At 37.9% G+C, this 22,213-nt stretch overlaps 1 protein-coding gene across 1 annotated transcript; it reads left to right on the top strand.

Annotated features, from left to right (window-relative positions):
• The first annotated feature begins 2,008 nt into the window (after positions 1–2,008).
• On the top strand, positions 2,009–18,821 carry LOC125379138. Its single transcript, XM_048395076.1, has 4 exons — positions 2,009–2,117; positions 8,372–8,494; positions 9,218–9,295; positions 18,294–18,821. Exons 1-4 carry the CDS (start codon positions 2,057–2,059, stop codon positions 18,764–18,766), a joined length of 735 nt encoding a protein of 244 aa, XP_048251033.1. The 5' UTR covers positions 2,009–2,056; the 3' UTR covers positions 18,767–18,821.
• The last annotated feature ends 3,392 nt before the right edge of the window (positions 18,822–22,213 follow it).

Below are 22,213 nucleotides of genomic sequence, written 5' to 3'. Positions count from 1 at the left end.
ATGAGGTGACAATCAACAAACACGAGCCTGCTAGACAGCTTCAAACGAAGGGCAACTCCACTAAGAAACTAAAACAGACAACAGTGATCTATTCACATAATTGTGAATCCAGAGATCCATAGGAAATGTTAGTGACCACATTTGGGATGTTTTGGGCCACAAACTCAAAAGTCAGGCACACTTCCACGGAGTTTTCGAATGATTTGTACCGGAACTGTTCACTTTGAGTGATCTGTTCGTGCATTCATTACGTTCATCAATAAATAAAGACCTTCGGAAACAGTGTCACAAAATATTCTTCGGAGAGGATGAACGCACAGCCGGAACGTAGGTCTACATACTAATATCTGTCCAGATGATTTAAACTGCTTGTGTTAAATCAACTTGAAAGTCGTGAAATTGGTCCGGTGCATAACCCTGATCTGTCGGTATTTTTACAGTGCAAATTGATAAAACATCGATGTAATTTCTGTAGTAACCTTATTCATAACTAACGTTAACTTCAAAGCGAATTTGACACGTGTGACTATCGGGTTTGGTTTAATAAAGTGTTGTAAATGTCTCGTTTTTGTGAGATTCCTTCGGTTCTGTCTCGTAAAGTTTTGTGAAAATGAATGACTTCTCGTGATTTTTTTTGTGAATGAAAAAAAGAAGTTCTGGTGTGACAGAAGTCACGGTTATCCGATCAAACAAATAAAACGAGGTCAACCTCTACGACACACGTGTGACGTACGGAGTTAATATCCTGTATCTTCAACACATAGGGAATGGATTTCGCCACTTTGACTGTATGAACGTTTTGCATAATACTAAAGTTAACTAGGCATTGAAGTTATGATGACTTTTGTTATAATACTACATGCTATGTGACCCGTGAAGATCCGTGGTAGAACATGTCTTCAGCAACCCATGTTTGCCATAACAGGTCAATATGGTTGTCGTATAAGAGGCGACTAACAGGATCGGGTTGTCAGGCTCACTGACATCGATCCCAATTGCATAGCCCGAAGCTCATGGAGTCAATAACTGGATCGTCTGGTTCAGACTCGATTATTTACAGACCACCATCATTTGTAGCTGGAATATTGAAGAGTGTGGCGTTAAACAACAACAAACATACTTTGTAATTATAATGAAAACATCATGAACACTACGTTTTCCTTTCTTTACTAGCATGCAATGTGTGGTTCATGTTGACGGATTCTGTCCCAATCCGCTAACAATGTTCTTAATGTGCACATTTATGTGGTTATTTATAACACTTTCAAAATGTATGTACAAGGTATAGTTACACTGTTGATTTAAAATATCACTGCCATAATGGTAATCATTCCTTATCGCTGCTACACGAAATGGAACAAAGCAAAATCAAACAGACAAAGTGAAGGTAATACAGGTACAGTTTACTCAGTATAAACAATGCTGAACTTCTCTCTGTGAAACGTGTATATCATTCAGCTGTAACGTTACCACCCTACAACGAAGTACCAGGTGACACACAACTCCTATAATAGGCCCCGTGTTTCGCTTCAGCAGATATCACACGTGCAGCAAAATCACTTACTTATCAGTTTGAATCATCAACATGGAGTGTGATACGTAGATCTGGTATGACGATAGTCAACATCTGCATCATGAACCAGAGAAATCAGGAAGACGTGTGAATATGAAACGAGCATGACTGAATCATATCTACCTAAAAATCTGCAACAGGCGGCATTGATCGATGAAACACGACACAGATTACCACGACGCCACACGAGAGCATGGTTGGGATACTTCACATCAACCTGTATGCCAGATAGCCGGACGTGTAAACTCGTATGTGTGAACTGCTGTTGCATGTATGTTGAAGGATATGATTACAACTGATGATTGTGTGTGTGAAACAATCATGATGGCAGCACCATGATTGGTTGGTTGGTTTGTTGTTTAACGCCGCATTCAACAATATTCCAGCTCTATGGCGGCGGTAAGCACCAAGACGATAGTGTTAGATCCTGGAGGAAAACAAATAAATGTGACATGAGACTTAGTTGAGTTGTCGTTACCAACAATGGTGGGGATAGGAATATCAACGTTGGCAGCTGCTATCCTGTTTGCTTCTCAGTCTTCAGGTAAGTTGAAATTGTTTGGAAATTATTTATATATTTATATATACTGTCATTACTACGTACATATGCTTTGTATTCCTCAAATGTATGTAGCAGTACTTTAACCCATCAACAACATGTTCTTCTATGCCATCTAAGGCTCTGTCCAAAGGTGAGTTCTTTGACACTGATCTGTCATTCGTTAGTTCCTACTTTTGGTCGTGCTTTGCAACATAGAGGGTATATGTATGGTCGAGTGACCCCTTGGCCGTTCATGGATAGAGTGCCAGATGTGTCCTCCATCACTCAGGGCACCCCTCATATGCATTGTACAGCTGGCACGGCACAATATGACTGAAATACTGTGTGAGAACCCCAGACGCAATTCACACAATATGTCATGTGTAACACAATTCCAAGAGGGTCCCCTGATGGATGCTGTGTGGCCCCTGTGTGCATTCGAGATCGTTAATATATCAATATATGCCGAAGATATCTATTGCCACGTATCAGTCATCAGCGATAGGCCTTAACCACGTGTCTTAATGAGGGAACCAAAAGCACTGAAAGTCTGCATGATTCCCAGAAACGTGGTCTAGCTTCAGTTGCTCGTTTTAATTTAAATTAACTAATCTATTGAAAATACATTTGTTTTAATTTTGTTCTGGTTTGTTTTCAACCCCAAAACTGTGATATTTACCTTGCTGTTTTACTGTCCATTGTCGACAGGTGTTATATAATAACTAACGTGTTCTCATCGCGTTATGGCTGCAATATTGCCGATGCGATATAAAATTGTAATCAATTACTCTTAGTAATCTTATAAAATTAGTCTAACATTTGAAATGATCAGATGGTAGACTAATTTTATAAGATTACTAAGAGTAATTGATTACAATTTTATATCGCATCGGCAATATTGCAGCCATAACGCGATGAGAACACGTTAGTTATTATATAACACCTGTCGACAATGGACAGTAAAACAGCAAGGTAAATATCACAGTTTTGGGGTTGAAAACAAACCAGAACAAAATTAAAACAAATGTATTTTCAATAGATTAGTTAATTTAAATTAAAACGAGCAACTGAAGCTAGACCACGTTTCTGGGAATCATGCAGACTTTCAGTGCTTTTGGTTCCTGCATGATTCTCAAGTGGTTATATGGACTGCTAACCGATATTAAAAACAAACAAACTATAATCAAGGTAAGATAAGTCAGTTATTTAGATTGTCTTATTTACTAAAACTGACAGTTCACATAAAACATGATTGTTTTCTAAATGTTATTTTGAAGAACTAAGTCAATTGAAGCCATTGTATAAAATACTTCAGAAAACATGTAAAACATACATAACCCTGACATGTGTGACGTCATTAATATGGGAAAGCATCTAAGTATCGTCAAGAATGTTGCCTTCAGTACGTCAACAATGGCCGTTGCATTAGATCGACTTATCTGTATGGCACTAGGAACCAGTTGGGTTACACGGGTGTCTTTGTTGAATTGTTAACTTGAACGATTGAAATAACTGAGACCATGCAAACGAGATATGTATTGCTCTCGAAGAGATAGAAATGCATGTCTACCAACAAATGATAACAAATCATTATCACAGATTTATCCAGTGAATTCTATAATGTGGATCACACTGCGTAGTTTTGGCTTATGTAGCCATAAAACCGTTGACAAATAATTGGGGCATACCAGAAACATTACACTGTACGTGATACATCATTTAGGGGTATCTGACAACACCTGACCTGACTGTGCTGCAGAGCGAGAAACTACGCTAGAGCTATGAGGTTGGTCTCGAAAGGATAGCCGATTTCAATAATGTAATTTAAAACCTTCCTTCTCTTTAATATCTGTTTAGATCCGCATCCGTACATGTGTCCATGCTGCCAGTTTATGTGCAGGTCATAGAACATTGATTCAAGTAATGTATACAATAGATATATAGTATGTTGCAGTGTAAACGTAAACCTGCTTATTGTGCCACTGGCTGCGCTTGTTTACCAGAGAGATATGACAGTAACTACTGCCTCAAAGGAGAGATCGTATTGTAATTATATTATCTTTGTGCAACTCTATTGTCTGTCACAGGAGAAGTCGTAGTGCTGCACGTAACTCATATATGTGCAACTATAAATAGGGCTCCGGTCCTGTCTTACACTTAGAAACAGATAACACGTGGTGTCGTCTAAGGCAAGAGACCATGTCCGAAATATACCCTTGGTCACCAAACAGGGAATGGGTACTCAGTTGGAGAGGGTAATGTGATGGTGCACCTTCTCGCTGCTGATCATGCGGCAGCCTTGTCTGTGTACTCCCCATGGGGCTTAGAGGGAAACATGAGTACACATTGACGCAAAGACCTTGGTAATATAGTAAGTATTCATTTGTTGAGGTGCGATATGGTAGCCTTGTGGTTAAAGTTATATAAATATTGAAATTCAAAACGAACAACAGAATCAGGCGTATTTCTGATTTCCAAACATATTGTTAACATGTCCCATTTTCATTATGGGAACGATCCGGTAGGGTAGCCTAATGGTTAAAGTGTTCTCATCGATTCTCCACATGGTTACAATGTGTGAAACCCATTTCCTGTGTCCCCATGTCGTGTTATTGCTGGAATATTGCTAAAATCGGCGTAAAACCATTACCAATTCATTCATTTTTTTGGTAAATAGGACCTGGCACATTGAATTTGTGTCATATGTAATCTTTATCACAACAGGAATGTGTTTACACATTCGTCATTTACCATATCTATTTCTTTGTGTGCAGTCCCACCGTAATTTTTTTCTGCAAAACGGATACATTAGATTGTCTTTTCTGAAAGGCATTACTTAGATGACATGTGTATTGTTGTTCATACAAGAGACATAGATATCTCTCTCTGCTGATAAGATAATATTATTCAAGAAATTATAGTCACTGTAGTTCCCAGTAGGTTAGCAAAATCAGTAGAAATAACATTGATATCAAATTGTCGCTCAATAAACAAGCTCAGATCAAACCAAAACTTCTTCACGTGCTAACGGGAAACAAAGAATTGATATCCATTTTCTCTAAGAACTTAGTTTATGTATTGTTCAGATACAGCATCGGAAGCTTTCTCAGAATCAATCAACATTAACAACCCTTTCGTATGTTGTGTCTTATTTTCGAACAAGAGCTTCATGTTTTCACAAATAAATCTACATGGAATGAATCCAGTTTTTTTGGTTTTCATGAATAACTGTATCCAGAGCATATGCCTATTGATATACATTTTCAGTTTCTATTGACTAACGTGATTGGGCGACAGTTTTTTAGTAGTCTTGTGTCTTTTCCCGATGTAGGTATACAGGTAATGATACCCATTTTCATAGTCAGGGTCAGTTGATTGTTGTTAATTGATTCTTTAATATATCAAAAAATCCAATTACCTTACAAACGCCACAAGGAACTCTATTGAAAATCCGCCTTAGCCAAGAGTTTAATTATGTGTCACTGACCTTATGACTCTGCATATTTATTCCACTTTTACAGGTTTCATAGAATTTGAACTTGGTTATGAATAGCTTTGCTGGTGTAGATTTGCATGTTTCCAGAAATAGAAATTCGTTTATATTAAACTTCAGAATCAGATGGTCAGACCCCAATATTTAAAAAAAATTTTTTTCATCTATTGATCCTTCTTTGGTTTCCTCCTCGATAATTATTTTAATCATTTTTATTTTACCATGTCCCGTAAGAGGGTAGTTATAAATATCCAGTACCTCTACCTTTTAGTTTTATTGGTAGTAGAAAGTTCAGGTGTAATTGCAGAATGGCCAGACTTATATTTGGGTAAGAATTCAATTCCAACAGAAGCATGTCAAATGTTATGGGAGGAATTAAAGTCTAATCTTGCTTGTTGTCTTGGGTTGTTTTCCATTGTGTATTTGCAGTTATGACCTGTTGTCTAATTCAAGGATAATGCAGACGTTTCTCAGACGTATAATACATGTTTGACCCTGTAAACATAACAGTAAAGATTTGCATCACAATTCATTGACCATTAAAATTAAAAACATTTGATATCACATATCACAATATTAACATATATTCACATTCAACAACAGAACAGAATACTTCACATGTGCATTCCCAACGGATTACCAAACATATTTAAACATGGGAAAACAGCATGTAAATGAGATTCACACATTTGTAAAACAAGACCAATGGATTGATATGGTCCTGACAATTTTTGTGATGAGATCGTGCTCTGGAAAGCACATGTTCAACGTGAATATGAAAAGAACAACATGAAGCCTCGGGCACGTCTCTACAAACATGCGGATTTGAAGCGGGAATTTTATTCGCGTGAGGAGGAATAGAAAATAGACGGCTGATAAGAAGGAAAAATAGCGCCAATCCAGAATGAGCCAAACCAGATTTAGTTTCACCAGACCAGAACGAGTTTCATTGAGCAAGTACAAAGACGTTAGAAGATGGTACTTTGTGTTACCCTGCCTGGCGCTCGGCAATAAAGGGCTAAAGCAAGGGCTGGTCGGCTCGAAGTCAATATACTGAGAGGGGTATTCTGTTAAACTGCGGCATGGCATCTTAGTGGGTTAACATTATAAAATAGGCATCAGTCCGGACAAGCACACACACACACACACACACACACACACACACACACACACACACACACACACACACTTCATTTGGGGGGCACGGGTGGCCAAGTCATCTAAGGCGCCGCGATTCGATGTGCAGAGTTGCGTCCCTTGGGAACGCGAGAAACCTATGATTGTGGGTTGGAATCCCGGTTCGCCCCGATTATGTTTTTATGTTTGTCAGCACCATACCCGTGCTCGTGGGTTTCACCGAAGTTGTAAACGTCTGAGACCTGCATCACTTCGGGCTTTCCTCCCACATCAAGCTGACACGCTGTGATATAACTTGAATACTGTTAAAAGTGGCGTTAAACCCAACTCACTCACTAACTCACTTCACTGACATACCGTGCCGTTAGAAAGAAACACAGGGCAGTTACAAAGAAACACAACCTGCTGAAAAAAAATATTGGATATGACACGTCCTAGAGGTGTCAACTACTTCAACACTCGGGAAACATTACAGCATGTCAGTTAATAACCATACATGCATGTAGACACATGTGAGAGGCGAACATTTTACTTTCTCACCACCTGTATGTACACTGCGTGTGTGATAACAGACCTTATTACCTGCCCGTGAAGAGATCACCCGTTTAATAAACATGCAGCTGTATTATGCATTGTGTAATTCCAAAACGCGTGCTTATATACTCTCGGAACAAGTTTCACGAACAAATATTGAAAGCTCTCAACATCCCTTTGCTTATTCAACGACATTGCGTGTGGAGATGATAGATCACTGAGAGGAGCTTATGCACACTCGATGACCACAGCAACCTTGTTGCTAGGCTGACTTCACATGGCATTGTTTCGCCGATGGATCTTGCAACAAAATTCCACAAATTACGTCATCGGGTAGTGTGAGGTGATTGTAAAGTTTGAGGTGCAAGGCACCGTTCCACAAGGCGATCGTACAGTAACGACAGTCGTTAATCTATTTTACAGTATGTGAGTTCCGATAACCTTAGCGCTACGATAATTTTGTGGAACGGACGCCTGAATTCCAAAGGTGGACCGTTGTAAGGTATTAAATTCTTACGTGTCAACTTTTGACGTGTTTGAAGTATAATTCTGTTAAACTCAATTAGATTATGCCATGGATCGTCAGGGTGTCGGCCTATTCACACTCAACAGTATAATTCTAAAAATGATATGAATGGCAAGTAATAAATAAAATACTAAACTCGCTCCCGTGTAAAACCAATTTTATGAAACTCGTGAATAGTTGTGGCATCTCACTCCTTTCATAACATTGGTATTACATGGGAGCTCGTTTAGAATTTCTATATATGTTGCATCTCATTCGGAATTCAACATTTACTGCATGATGTTAAGTGCTAAACACACACTGGCAGCAACTGTGCAGCTGGAAATTAAAGTTTTCCGAACTGCAACATTCATTATTTCTATTTGTACTGATCTCTGAAACTCCGGACTAGGTGTCCGTATCAGTTAAGCTGTATTTACCTTATTGCAGGTGACACTGTTTATTCCTATGAGCTAGCGTGAACTGGACATATGTATATACATATAAATACTGACTTATCATGACGCTATAGATTGACTACAGTCAAGATGATGGTGAAGGAATTGATGATCACATTGCTCTTTGTAGGCGTGACAATTCGCAAGACCACTTCGCGGGTTCTGCCAACCTCAACACCATGCATTGCCACTCAGACGTTTCTCGATGAATTGCGGCAGATGCTTAAGACGGAGCAGAATACGTCGAATTCTGGTAAGACAGACTGTTTCCACGGTTGACCTCCTTGTTTGTATATCTTTGGATTAAACTAAATTCTATTTGCTGATGAATGTCCATTGTTTTGTAAACTTAAAAGGCTGAGGCTGCACATAAAAGGATGACTGCCAAATGACGGAAACGTGTAAGTTGAACACATTCAAGCTGATGACACACTCTTGTACAGCCTACCGGGCAGGTGACGCCCTCAGCCAGACTTTTACCATGAGTTTGTTTACGTCGTTATTCTGTCATAGGCAAAGGGGTTCATTACTTTATCATGGAAACCAGGGGAAAGGCTAATATCGAGGAATGTTTTATCTCTCTGTTGTGTTTGCAAGTGCTAACAATGAAAGAGGAAATGTGAAAGTGCATCAGTGTTTATGAAAATAATGTTCTTTGTACAAATAATCATGTCATCTAATCAACGAAATATTCACGTATTTCATATCAATATCCGTTAATACATTACACATGAAATAGGGTATATCACAGAAAATGAGTGTCTCTTTAGTATTAGATTTGTAAATATATTATTGAAATTGTGACCCAAGGTAACATGTAGCAGGGTCCGCCCACGTGGAGTGAATCAAGGTTTATGACACAGTTTGTCACTACATTTGTAGATTTTTTTGTCCACAACAATTATCCACAATTCACACGACAATTATACAGACATGTATGCATATATATTGAAATACCAATATTTTTCTGTTACAGGTAAGGGTACTGGTGGTGCTATCTACACGCGATGGGGAAAAACAGAATGTCCGTCTAAAACGGAACTTGTGTATAAAGGTGAGATAAACCTGATACCCTCTATTCAAAACATTTCTTTCTTATTTAAGTGAAATTGTGAACGGAGCTATGCATGCAGATATTGTCTAGTCCCATTGTGAAGTGAGCTATGCATGCAGATATTATCTAATCACATTGTGAAGTGAGCTATGCATGCAGATATTGTCTAGTCACATTGTGTAGTGAGCCACGCATAACGTCACCCTTCAGCAGAAAGTATTACCAATCCAAATTATGCCAGTGTAATGTTTACCTCCACTTTCTGACTGGTTGATCAGACAACCATGTTGCCACATTGCACAACCTGTTGTAAGAAGTCATGGCAGTTCGTACTTGCTTATCAAAACTTATTGTTTTCATTAATAACACGTCTCATTTTAATTCTGGAAACCCAAAAGTCCAGAAACTCTACGGTCTTTGCCGACTCTCGGTCAAAGGTATTTTCAAAATTAAACATGCTGTTTTCATGGGAACATACCAAGGAAGAAAAAATGAAAAAAATATTGTTAAAAAACTCAATATTTCCACTATCTCGTACAGCGAAGACTGGCCCATGGGTAGGCCCATGGGCGAGAATATGTTCCTTTACTCAAAACTCATGTTTTTGTTTCGGAAATACATTAAATGTATTTATTCAAGTATCATGACACAAAATGTAACTCATTTTAACTTAATTCAACTATTTTATAGCGATATTGAAATATTTCGCCCATGGGCGAGAAAAGGGTTTGGCCCATGGGCGAGAATATTTTCCTTTTCTTAAAACTTATGTTTTTGTTTCGCAAATACATGCAGGTGTTCTTACCATGTTCATGGCACATAATGTTACTCAATTTTACTTAATTCAACTATGTTTTAGCGATATTGAAATATTTCACCCATGGGCGAGAAAAGGTTTGGCCCATGGGCAGGCGCATGGGCGAGAATATTTCCCTTTGCTCAAAACTTGTGTTTTAGTGTCGCATATATATAGTTCTTAGAAGTTTCATGTCACATAATTTAACAAATTTTAACTTAATTCAACTATTTTACGGCGTTATTAAAATATTTCCCCCATGTTTTCGTCAGTCCCTTTAAAGCATCAACTAACTGTGTGCAAAGTATACTGTATCATGTGAAATATACTTTATATTATATCATTACATTACTATTTAAAAAGGGCATTTGGTTGGATGTTTCCTTTATAGAAGTTCTACAGATTTCACCTGTTTTACATATTGTAGCGATCTTTAATGAATCCGGCCTTACCTCTCAAAACGTTTTGACAGTTTATGATACGAATTCATGTGCTTGTACTCCAATTCATTGGAGTTTTTTTCCACAACATTAAAGTTTAGTTAGTTTCTATTTCATTTCCCATTTCATGTCCCGTTGATACATCACACTGGGCAATTACGTGGCACTAGGTATGCAATATACAGTTTCGAGTGCGCGTATTTTATTGGAAAAAAACTATTCGTCTTTTATTGCATAACGTTTGGCTGAATATCTTACATTCTAACGAAATCTCGAAATAATTATTTAATTACATGCGGTGTCGAACTGACCAGTGGGAATTATGTTTCAATGCGATTGAGGAAAACGTGAGTGAATATTGTGACACTAAGCAACTTTTAACTGCATTGTCACTTTTGGTATGTAAATGGTAATAGTTCAGAAAAAAGCAACAGCTTTCTTACGATAATTCTCATATTCTCATTAGTACGTTGTGTCTAATTACAGTGTCGCCCTTATTTACAGGTGATTCTACAATACTTGCTCTCGGTCAATTACAATCTGCCACACCACACGTGAATAAACAGTTATGCAGGTGTTGCTGTGGGCAAATATCTAACCTGTACATGTATATTTTTTGTGGATACATGTATTACATATTTTCGTTGATATGTGGATATATTAAGCACAAAGACACAAAAAGTTTATGAAAGATGAATTGGTGCCTTGATATACGTATTCAACGAGAACTAATCTTGTATTTTCTCCGCGATCCTGATGTGTATCATCGTTTAATGGGTCATTCATTAAAAGTATGTTGTGAGGCGATATCAAAGGAGCCGCTCTATTTCACAGTGTCGTCCGTTTCGCGTGAACTACCACCCCACCCTGTCAGTAAGAGTTATGTAATCGGTACACAAATATATTTGATGCGATGTCAGTGTGTTGTAGACTGTCGTAGGGTACACATATCTATTGCAAGTTTTAGTACTCATATACTTTCTCTTTTTGTGTTGATATAATTTCTATTTCGTTCATGATATGATTTCATTTTTATCTTTGGCTGCTATGTTTTTATATGTTCAAGTAGCTGTCTGTCCCTCATAAATTGACATAGTTCTGCCTCGCTAGTGCATCTCTTGACTACAGGAGATCTACAGCATATAGCGGATCTAACTGCAATTCTTGTTTTAACCAAGCGGGTTTGACATTCCAGTAACTGGATTCAGGTTGATTGCAAGATATGCATACCTCGTCATAGAGATTGTTGTGAATTCCTCAAAATTCTGTTTGTTTGTTAGTTGTATAACGCCGCACTTAGCAATATGTCAGCTGTATGACGGCTTCCTGTAAATAATCGAGTCTAGACCAGACAATCCAGTGATTGAAATCATGTGCATCGATCCACGCAATTGGGATACGATGACATGCATCAACCAAGTCAGCGAGCCTGACCACCCGATCCCGTGAGTCGCCTCTTACGACAAGCGCTGTCGCCCTTTTACGCCAAAAATGGGTTGTTGAAGATCTTCACGGGTCCATTGACGCAGGGATTTGTATAAAGTCATTCAGACAGCATACAATGCCAACTCAAAAATTATACTCAATGTCTCCGCAAAGTAATATAGTACGGAACTTAATGTACATATGGGATTATACTCAGGTTAGGGAGATGTTTAATCCATATAACGTGTTATTATTCTACCTAACAATGTATTTAATGAAATGAATACAAAACAAACTCAACGGCTAAAAGGTTTCATTGAAAAAACTACCCCTGGTCTTCCCTAATAAAACAACTGCAACCCGACACAGATTAAACGAAACTTACAAACACAATCATAATCTGGTTAATCTGTATCACTCAACAAGTTGGCGCCGCTTATTCTGCCCACAGTATGACAGTATTGGGCAGCTCAGTAATTAGGAGGTAAAACCAGGCAGGTACACTGGTCACACTTGACTGGTCTGTCTGATGATTAGGTCGTCTGTCAATTGGGAGTGAACCATAGCAAGTACTATCTGCGAAACTATTTGCTCCTTTTATGGGACCGATTAGTTTTATGACCATGGGCCTCGGCACAAGCGTGGTGATGGAAGACAAGTTATACATGTACATCCGATATGGTGACTGTTTTTCGCTATTCATATTTTAAATACATCATAATACCACAACATTTTAGTACTCCTTGAAACTTTACACTCACTTCAATATCTACAATAAATTGAACGAGAACAAATGATATATTGCAGATTATTAAATCATTGTCTCTATTATCAGCCGCTACGTTTGTATCGTTTGCATTGTACAAAGAAATATTTTGTCTGTCCTTTTGCAGATTTAGCCTCAGAATGTGCTCATTCGAATTAGGAACGAAAATAATTGCTTATCATGAGTATATATGATACACTGTAGATGTATTCACTTAAAAGTCGTATACGACCTTCGCGAGCGAGTTGAATGATCCAGGTTAATTGGAACGAAGTCTAGAAAGGGTTATAAGGTTTTGTATTTGGTAATGTGTAGGTTTGTTAAATATGATTTTTTTAATTCCTTTTATTTCAATATGTAAAAACATAATTATGCGCTTAAAAACAGAGCTGACTTGATGGGAGATATGGCGTTAGCCACCTGAGATTGTCTGTTGGACACGGTTTAACCTTACTGTGTCCTCACCCTGGTTGTTGTTACCGTTGTTATAAGGGATAAGGAGCTACGGCTCATTGCATTTTTGATTACAGTCTGTCTCAGTAAAGTGGACATGTGCAGGTGAACTCTGTTCAATTAGTATCTGAAATGCCCAAAAATGTGAACTCCAAACAATAATAACCTGAGACGTAATTCAAACTCCTTCCAAACTGACACCGCATCATCAAATATATTTGTATACCGATTACATAACTATTTTTGACAGGGTGGGATGGTAGTTCACTGGACGACACTGTGTATATTTGGCGGCTCCTTTGATATCTCCTCCAAACATACTTTTATTGAATTACCCCATTAAACGATGATACACATCTCGATGAATATTTCAAGGCACTAATTCATCTTTCATAAACATTTTTTTGTCTTTGTGCTTAATATATCCACATATCAACGAAAATTTGTAAAACATGTATCCACAAAATAAATATACATTTTCAGGCTAGGTATTTGCCCACAGCAACACCTGCATAACTGTTTATTCACGCGTGGTGTGGTAGATCGTAATTGACCGAGAGCAGGTATTGTAGAATCACCTGTAAATAAGGCCGACACTATAATTAGACACAACGTCCTAATGAGAATATGAGAATTATCATAAGAAGGCTGTTGTTTAATCTGAACTGTTACCATTTTCATACAAAAAGTAACAATGCATTTAAAAGTTGCTTTAGTGTTATAATATTCACTCAAGTTTTCCTCAATCGCCTGTAAACATAATTCCCATTGGTCAGTTCGACACCGCATATAATTAAATAATTATTTCGAGATTTCGTTAGAATGTGAGATATTCAGCCAGACGTTATGCAATGAAAACGAATAGTTTTTTGTTGCCATTAAAATACGCGCACGTGTACCTGTATATTGCATACTTAGTGTCACTTACTTTCCCAGTGTGATGTTTCAACGAGACATAACATGGGAAATGAAAAAGAAACTAACTAAACTTTAATGTGTTGGAAAATGTCGCCAATGAATTGGCGTATCGTTGCAATATGTAAAAAAGGTGAAATTTGCAAAACTTCTGTAAAGGAAACATCCAACCAAATGCCCTTTTTGAAATAGTAATGTAATGATGTAATATAAAGTATAATTCACATGATACAATATACTCTGTACACAATTAGTTAATTATTTAAAGGGACTGACGAAAACATGGGCGAAATATTTTAATAGTTGAATTAAGGTAAAATGAGTTGAATCATGCGTCATGCTTATAAAAGCTTTATGTATTTGCGAAACTAAAACTGTTGAGCAAAGGAAAATATTCTTGCACATGGGCCAAACCTTTTTCTCCCCCATGGGCGAAATATTTCAATATTGCTATAAAATAGTTGAATTAAGTTAAAATGAGTTAAATTTTGTGTTATGATACTTGAATGAATACATTTAATGTATTTGCGAAACAAAAACATGAGTTTTAAGTAAAGGAACATATTCTCGCCCATGGGCCAAACCTTTTTCTCGCCCATGGGCGAAATATTTCAATATCGCTATAAAATAGTTGAATTAAGTTAAAATGAGTTAAATTTTATGTCATGATACTTGAATGAATACATTTAATGTATTTGCGAAACAAAAACATGAGTTTTGAGTAAAGGAACATATTCTCGCCCATGGGCAGGCCCATGGGCGAGATAGTGGAAATATTGAGTTTTTTAACAATTTCTTTTTCATTTTTCTTCCTTGGTATGTTCCCATGAAAACAGCATGTTTAATTTTGTAAATACCTTTGACCGAGAGTCGGCAAAGACCGTAGAGTTTCTGGACTTTTGGGTTTCCAGAATTAAAATGGGACGTGTTAATTTAATTTTGCCCTTGCAATTGACATACATTAACATCTTGTATTTTGTGCTGAAACACCATTATCATAAATAAGCAGGACAAGTAAACTTTATCTCCGGACAAGTGTTTCTTACTGTCTAGTTGTCCAGGGACAAGTTCACAAATTTGATATTTCCTCACCCTTGCTATGCATATACATATAATACACATGCTACTAGTCTAGTCATGTTATATGCATATGCATGTACACATTTTCTCATCACATTGTGTAGTAACCAGTGCGTACATAGATTGCCTAATCACACTCTATATTGAGCTATGTCTAATGGATTGATCGATAGATTGATGTACGAACGAACGAGGTGAAATTGGGTTTAACGTCGCGTCCAAGATTATTGCACTTATATAGCGACGTTCGAACGAACGAACGAACGAATGAACGAATGAACGAACGAACGAACGAACGAATGAACGAACGGATGAACAGATCGATGGATGGATGGATATTTGCAAAATGTTTATGATAACGGTGCGTTTTAAATGCAAGGGATATATACCTTAAGAAGATTAAGATTATGATATTCATTGTATCTGCCTAACCACAAGTGCCTAACCATAATTAACCATGTTTGTAATGTACAATGTACATGTATTTACATTGATTATCTTTTGACAAGGTCCTTGTTATATAAGATATGTATCTACAATGTACCCCAAACTACTCTACACGCGATGAGGTACTTTGTCACCATGAAGGTACGTCCTGACTTCATAGTATAAAAATATAGAAACCACATACTTCAAAACTACAACATTGGAAATCTTGGACTCGGGCTCATTCATCTGCACGGGTAATGCTTGTTTAGAACGAGTTCCACATGTACACAAAGTTCCAGTGATGGTTAATGTATTAACATAAAGAATGAACAGACTCCATCGTCTTGACCACGTCATTCTTAGTAATAATTAATTATGTTTCCCAACAATACAGAATCATCAGAACTATATTTTGCTACAATCGAAGCAATACAGATCAGTAATATGTATGCAACGAAGCTTTACGGGTTATTGTCCAATCGTTACAATTACTTATATAAAGGAACGCATGTGTGCGGACCCACATTCTAGAAAAAAATAATAACAAAGATCGTGTACATGTATCACACAAAACAAACTACAACTGTACGTGGGCAAACGAAAATATAGTCATGCACTTCAGATTTTCCAGTGCAATCTTGGATCATTTTCCTATTCTAGGAATAATACAAAATCATCAAGATACAGAAACATTATCAGAGCGAACCGTTATTCGCACCGGAAGTGTATGCCAGGCGTACGGGACACAGCTCTGAATTCCGGATTTTTTGTGAAGGGTTCAAGAAAAATAATGAGGCGGGAATCATCATCTCCACGTTCAGGTTATGCACACATACAATATTTATAAGTACTCATCAATATTTCGAAAAACTAAGATATATCTAGTTGTCATATATTTATTCTATATATAGAGAGGACATCTAATGCTGTCAAAGGTCTGTCTATATCGTCGAGAGTCGTTGTTGGAATGGATAATTTTATCATAGTTAAAATAACAATGATCACCACGTTCCGAGATGAGATAAACATTGTATTTGATAAAATAAAATAAAACTGTATTGTGCGGCTTTACTTCTAAAACTAACTACAATTCTATGGTGTGGTACACGAAACAAGCGCAGAGGAGCATGTTATTGAATCGTCAACTTTTACTATAGGTTTATATCACGAAATTGGTAAAGTGGTGTTTGTTTCAATTTGGTCAGTTTGTCATTGATATATAATCATAATACATTAATATCATGCATTACCACCGGTCGCCGTTTACCCCGTGTACAAGAAATAATAATTATATGCTCGCATTGTTTTTATCCGCAACCGTCCAGATAGCTGGGCGATTACAAGTTCTGTGTTCTATTAAAACACCTAACAACAACTTTGATGCCAGTTCAGACGAATTACATTTATTTGGCATTTCATGGGTACGATTGTGCAACAAACGCACTATAGACCAGCTTGTACATACATACGTTGTATAGATATGAAAACGTAAGCAAAATCACTGCCTCCCGCGTATACATAAATATGTGACTGATGAATGTCGCGTTGTAACTATACAAGAATGTGTGCAACGACTTTCCTGTTTCTCTTTTTCCGATACAAGCCTTTGCTTGGCAAAGCCTCGCACGTATGCTTGTATGGAACATTGGGGGACACCTTTTTACTTTTTCGTATTATGAAACTTTGTGTGTACTTCTGCAATCTTAAAAATATTTAACAATCCAAGAACCAGTCCCTTCTTACATGTAGATGTATTAAGTATTGCCAATAATAATACATCTCGTTGGTTGCGTTATAATTTCTTCATTACGGCAACATGTATGCATAATTCAGGGATGTTTGTGTCGGAAATATATAAATGTAATGGGAGTCTCATAACCAGGAGAAACGTGATTTTGTAAGCAATCTCAAATATTGTGTAAAATTCACTATGGGGTCGGTGTTCACTGCACGTATTTTCTGAAATATGCTAACTGGTTTAGGGTGATTGATGACATTTCAGCGAGTGAGTTGGGTCTAACGCCTTTTTTTACAGTATTCCAGTTATATCGCGGCGTGTCAGCGCAATGTGGTAGGAAAGCCCGAAATGATGCAGGTCTCAGACGTTTACCACTTCGATGAAACCCACGAGCACGGGCATGGTGCTGATAAACCTAGGAACATAATCGGGGTGAACCGGGATTCGAACCCACAATCATAGGCTTCTGGTGTGCCCAAGGGACGCAATTCTGCACAGCGAATCGCAACGCCTTAGACGACTCGGCCACCCCTGCTCCGACGACATTTCAGAATGCTTCACTGGTGATAGATAAATGACAGATACCCGTGATCACGAATCTGTATTTTTAAAATTTTATTCTCAGTAAATTTCCGGTGTTTAGTCTTAAAAAAAGACACGAAATAATCCCGCGATTGGTGATTAAGTAAATGGGTAAAAAAGAGCGATATTTTCGTTTTTGGTAATTTTGTAAGAATGACAGCGGATCATACAACAGAGAATGTTCCTCAAATTTCAAATCTGTGAACTGTTTGTGTGTGTGCGGGATGGGCTTGATTCAACTTCAAAGTGAGGGTTCAAGAGGAGTGACTTATGTCCTTTTGGCACCGATTGGTTTAAGCAACATTCTGTATCTTAGTAACCAGAACATGCAAGTGATGATTGTTTTGACTAAGCTTACTGTATCATTATCACAGGAATAGCTGGAGGAAATGATTACAGTACAAAGGCTGGCCCTGCTAATATCCTGTGTCTGCCTGAGAACCCTGAATATGGAAGTTACACCCCTGGATTTCAGGGTGGTGGTGTCATCTATGGTATCGAATACGAAACCAGTGCTCATTCCTTCAGTTTCAAAAAGCTCCATGACCATGACATTCCCTGTGCCGTGTGTAGAAGTAGAACCAAAACAAGCGTCATCATGGTGCCTGCCAAGATGTCCTGCTTCCCTGGATGGCGTGTCGAGTACACGGGGTACCTGATGGGTGGCCATTACAATTATGCTGCTAGTGAGTATCTGTGTGTTGATGGAGATGCAGAGAAGGATCGCAGTGGCCATGAAAACAAGAACGGGCAAGTCTTGTATCTTGTTGAAGGCAGGTGTGGTTCCCTGCCATGTCCACCATACAAGCACAACTGGGAGTTAACATGCGCTGTTTGCTCTAAGTAAGCCACAGATTTGATACTTCACTGACATATATGTGAATAAAGCATATTGACATACATTTGTGAATTTTTGTGAGAATCAATACCCTTATAGACTGCTTATGCTTTTTTTTTTAGATAATTTCTGCATTGTTAGGTTGCACACAGGTTTTCGTTATTATGGGGAATGCGGGGTGAATGATGAGGGCAAATAGTTCAATTGAATCTGGAATCATAAAGGAGTTGCAGCTATAGAATAACTATGTTCATTCAGTTGAGTGATTCAGCTGATGTCCTGGTCAGGAGAAACAGTATCAGTGCAATAGGCAGGCAAAGAAAATTAGGCACTAAATTAATTACAATGATTTGATTTTATTACAATTACAAATAACAATTACTATGGTACTTTATATCACTTTTACAAACTTCTGAATTCCCAAGTTTCTATTACGATCACGATTACCAAATGACAAGAGTGTCGAACGATGTTATGATGATATGTTTATAGCCTATAAGTAGGTCACATCTCACGCACACACGCCGGAAGCCTTCTGCATCTGTTGTATCATGAACTATAAAGCGTGGTATGACGGATATAGTTTTAACACTTTCAAGACAAAGCTGACCTGTTCTTATGTCACTTTAGTTTGTTGATATTTGCTTCGTTTCACTACATATATTCCAAGGAGAAGATGCGTTGTTTCGACACTATTTCTGCTTATCCCTGAGTGAATGATGCGAACAAACACTTTCTTTTAATGCCACTGATCGCAAATATTTTGCAGCCTTAAGAACATTTATGTTGCATGAGTGAGTTTGGTTTAACAATTTGATTGTTTGTTTGTTGTTCAACGCGGCACAAAGCAATATTCCAGCCGTATGACGGCGGTCTGTAAATAATCGAGTCTGGAACATAATATCCAGTGATTGAAATCATGAACATCGATCTACGCAATTGTAATACGATGACGTGCATGAACTAAGTCAGCCTGACCACCCGATCCCGTTAGTTGGCTCTACCGACATACATGGTCACCTCTTACGACAAACATGCGTTGCTGAAGATCTTTTCTAACCCGGATCTTCACGGGTCGGTTTGACAGTACTTCAGTGATATCATGGTGTGTAAGATTGATTTTAGAGAAAATCTTGAAATGTCACAGTTCCTAGACGTTTAAACATGAACACAAGCAAAAATATCGTGCCATTAAACATATGAACACATTTAGGACGAATCGACGATCACAGGTTTGTGGCAAGACCGAGGGGCTGACATTGAAACATATGACGACTGGACCATCCTTGTCTCCAAGAATAATTATAGAATAAATGTCTCGAAAACACAAAGGGATATTATTAGCTTTTTTCAAATAGCATGTGTATCAAATCGTGTATAGCTTACACTGTTGATTTGTTCATGAGTCGCGCAGAAAGAAAAGAAATGCAAGCTAAAAGCTAAATGCAAGAGTCTATTGTGCACATTAATATAGTCAGGACATGTATGAAAAATTACACCTAACAGCAAAACACTGCTTTTCCAAAACAATAGACTCATCCAGTTTGGAAATGCGAAATACCCCGTATTCTGTCTTCAGTTCAAATATCAAGTATTTGCATAGAAATGAAACACCGAAATATATCACACAAATTCGTAAGAGGCGACTTATGTATTTCTGGTAAATATGTAAATAAGACATACCCTATTTATTTTATATACTACACATTTCATAAAACATTCTAACAGTGGCGCTTAAAGAATCCCCGCCATGTGGCTCATCGTGTGACATCATGGTAATTCTGCATCAGTTGAGTTACACATATTTCGAATGCTTCTCGTAAGAGGCGACTAACGGGATTGAGTGGTCAAGCTCGCTGACTTGGTCGATGTATGTCATCGTATAACAATTGCGTGGATCGATGCTTATGATGTCAATCAATGGAATGTCTGGTCCAGATCCGAGTATTTCCCGACCGCCGTCATATAGCTGGAATATTGCTGAGAGCGGCGTTAAACATCAAACAAACAAACAAACATAAACAGGACATTATCATATACTTAATCGATATGTCAGTTAACTATACATAGGAAGAGGAGATATTACATCATACTGTCAAACATATGTGAAACAAAAAAAGCATTTCAATCACTAAAATCGGTTTTCAACGTTAACATTGACAAGTTTTAAACTGTTTCACCAATGACCCCTACTGGGTTGGAAACATAAGCTTGTTTGCAAGACGGCAAATATACACAATCTCTCATTTCCTTGACAAATTTGTATTGTTTGCATAGCAAAGGCCGAACATTTGCCGAATACCACAAAAGGCGGACTCATACGGGCCGACACGTGAAAGTCGCACTTTAAGGTACAACCAACGTGACCTTTGCCCTGTATTTGCGCATATGGAACAACACACGAGACAGCGGATACACTGTTGGTACTAACCACTTCACCTCACTCTTCCTATCTGATGTTAAAGTATCTACATTCTCAGAATTTGGGTTCCAGTGCCTAGAATGGAAACGATTGATCCCATTATAGTAAGAAGCAAAACGATATATTGAATGTGGTCCCCATTTGACATTGAGTAAACATTATCAGCAACCGCCCATCCATCACTGTCAGCAAGCTTGCTCCGAAAATCTGCTTGATCATTTAGATCTCAGGGAATCCAGTCTACTTCCAAACGTATACAGCATCTCAAACACAACTGCCGGATATTTAATGCTAGACGGTGTTACTGTTGCTTCATAGTACCCTTTTCAATCATAGAACATACATTAGTATCATTTGTAAACCAATTGACATAGTCAGAACCAAGAACCTAAAGAGTGAATGAATTCAAATTTCGTCGCATCGGCATTATGTCAGCCTCACAGTGACAGAAAAGAAAGACAACTTGTCAGTACCATATATACACACTTCAATTCCAACCATGTTGAACTTTGATTCATTTTGCTTCCGGCTCACTGATCATGTGGCAACCTGCCACCAAACTGTACACAATTAGCACCCTATCCTACATCGCCGCCCTCGAAGGAAAACTGTCTGAACACAAACATCTTGACTTTAAATGCCGAATATTGTCCCACCAGAACATTAACTGTTCCTTAGTTTGAGCGGTCCAGTCATTCCACAATTTAGCCATCAACAATCTATATAAAGATCTATACTGATCCAACATAGGTTGATTAAATCAACCAATGACTGGTTTCATAGCAATAATCTGACCAACAAATGAAAATACATCCCCAACATGAACAGCCTTATTGTTACGGAATGAGAGATGTAATGCGAATAGAGGCCCCCCTTTAATTCAGCAGATACAACAGCACAACTTGACAAATAGTTTTCTACAATAATTCCATCGTCAAGAAACATCACGTTCTTGTAACTTAGGTAAAGCCACCCTTTCATCAATTGTTGGGTTACCTTTATAAAGACATAAGAAATAGATGACAACCCAAATG

The sequence above is a fragment of the Haliotis rufescens genome, unplaced genomic scaffold, assembly GCF_023055435.1.
Source record: "Haliotis rufescens isolate VD_foot unplaced genomic scaffold, xgHalRufe1.0.p SCAF_14, whole genome shotgun sequence".
NCBI lineage: Eukaryota > Metazoa > Mollusca > Gastropoda > Lepetellida > Haliotidae > Haliotis > Haliotis rufescens.
The sequence above is the reverse complement of the archived record's forward strand: the minus strand, read 5'-3'. Positions and strand labels throughout refer to the sequence as shown.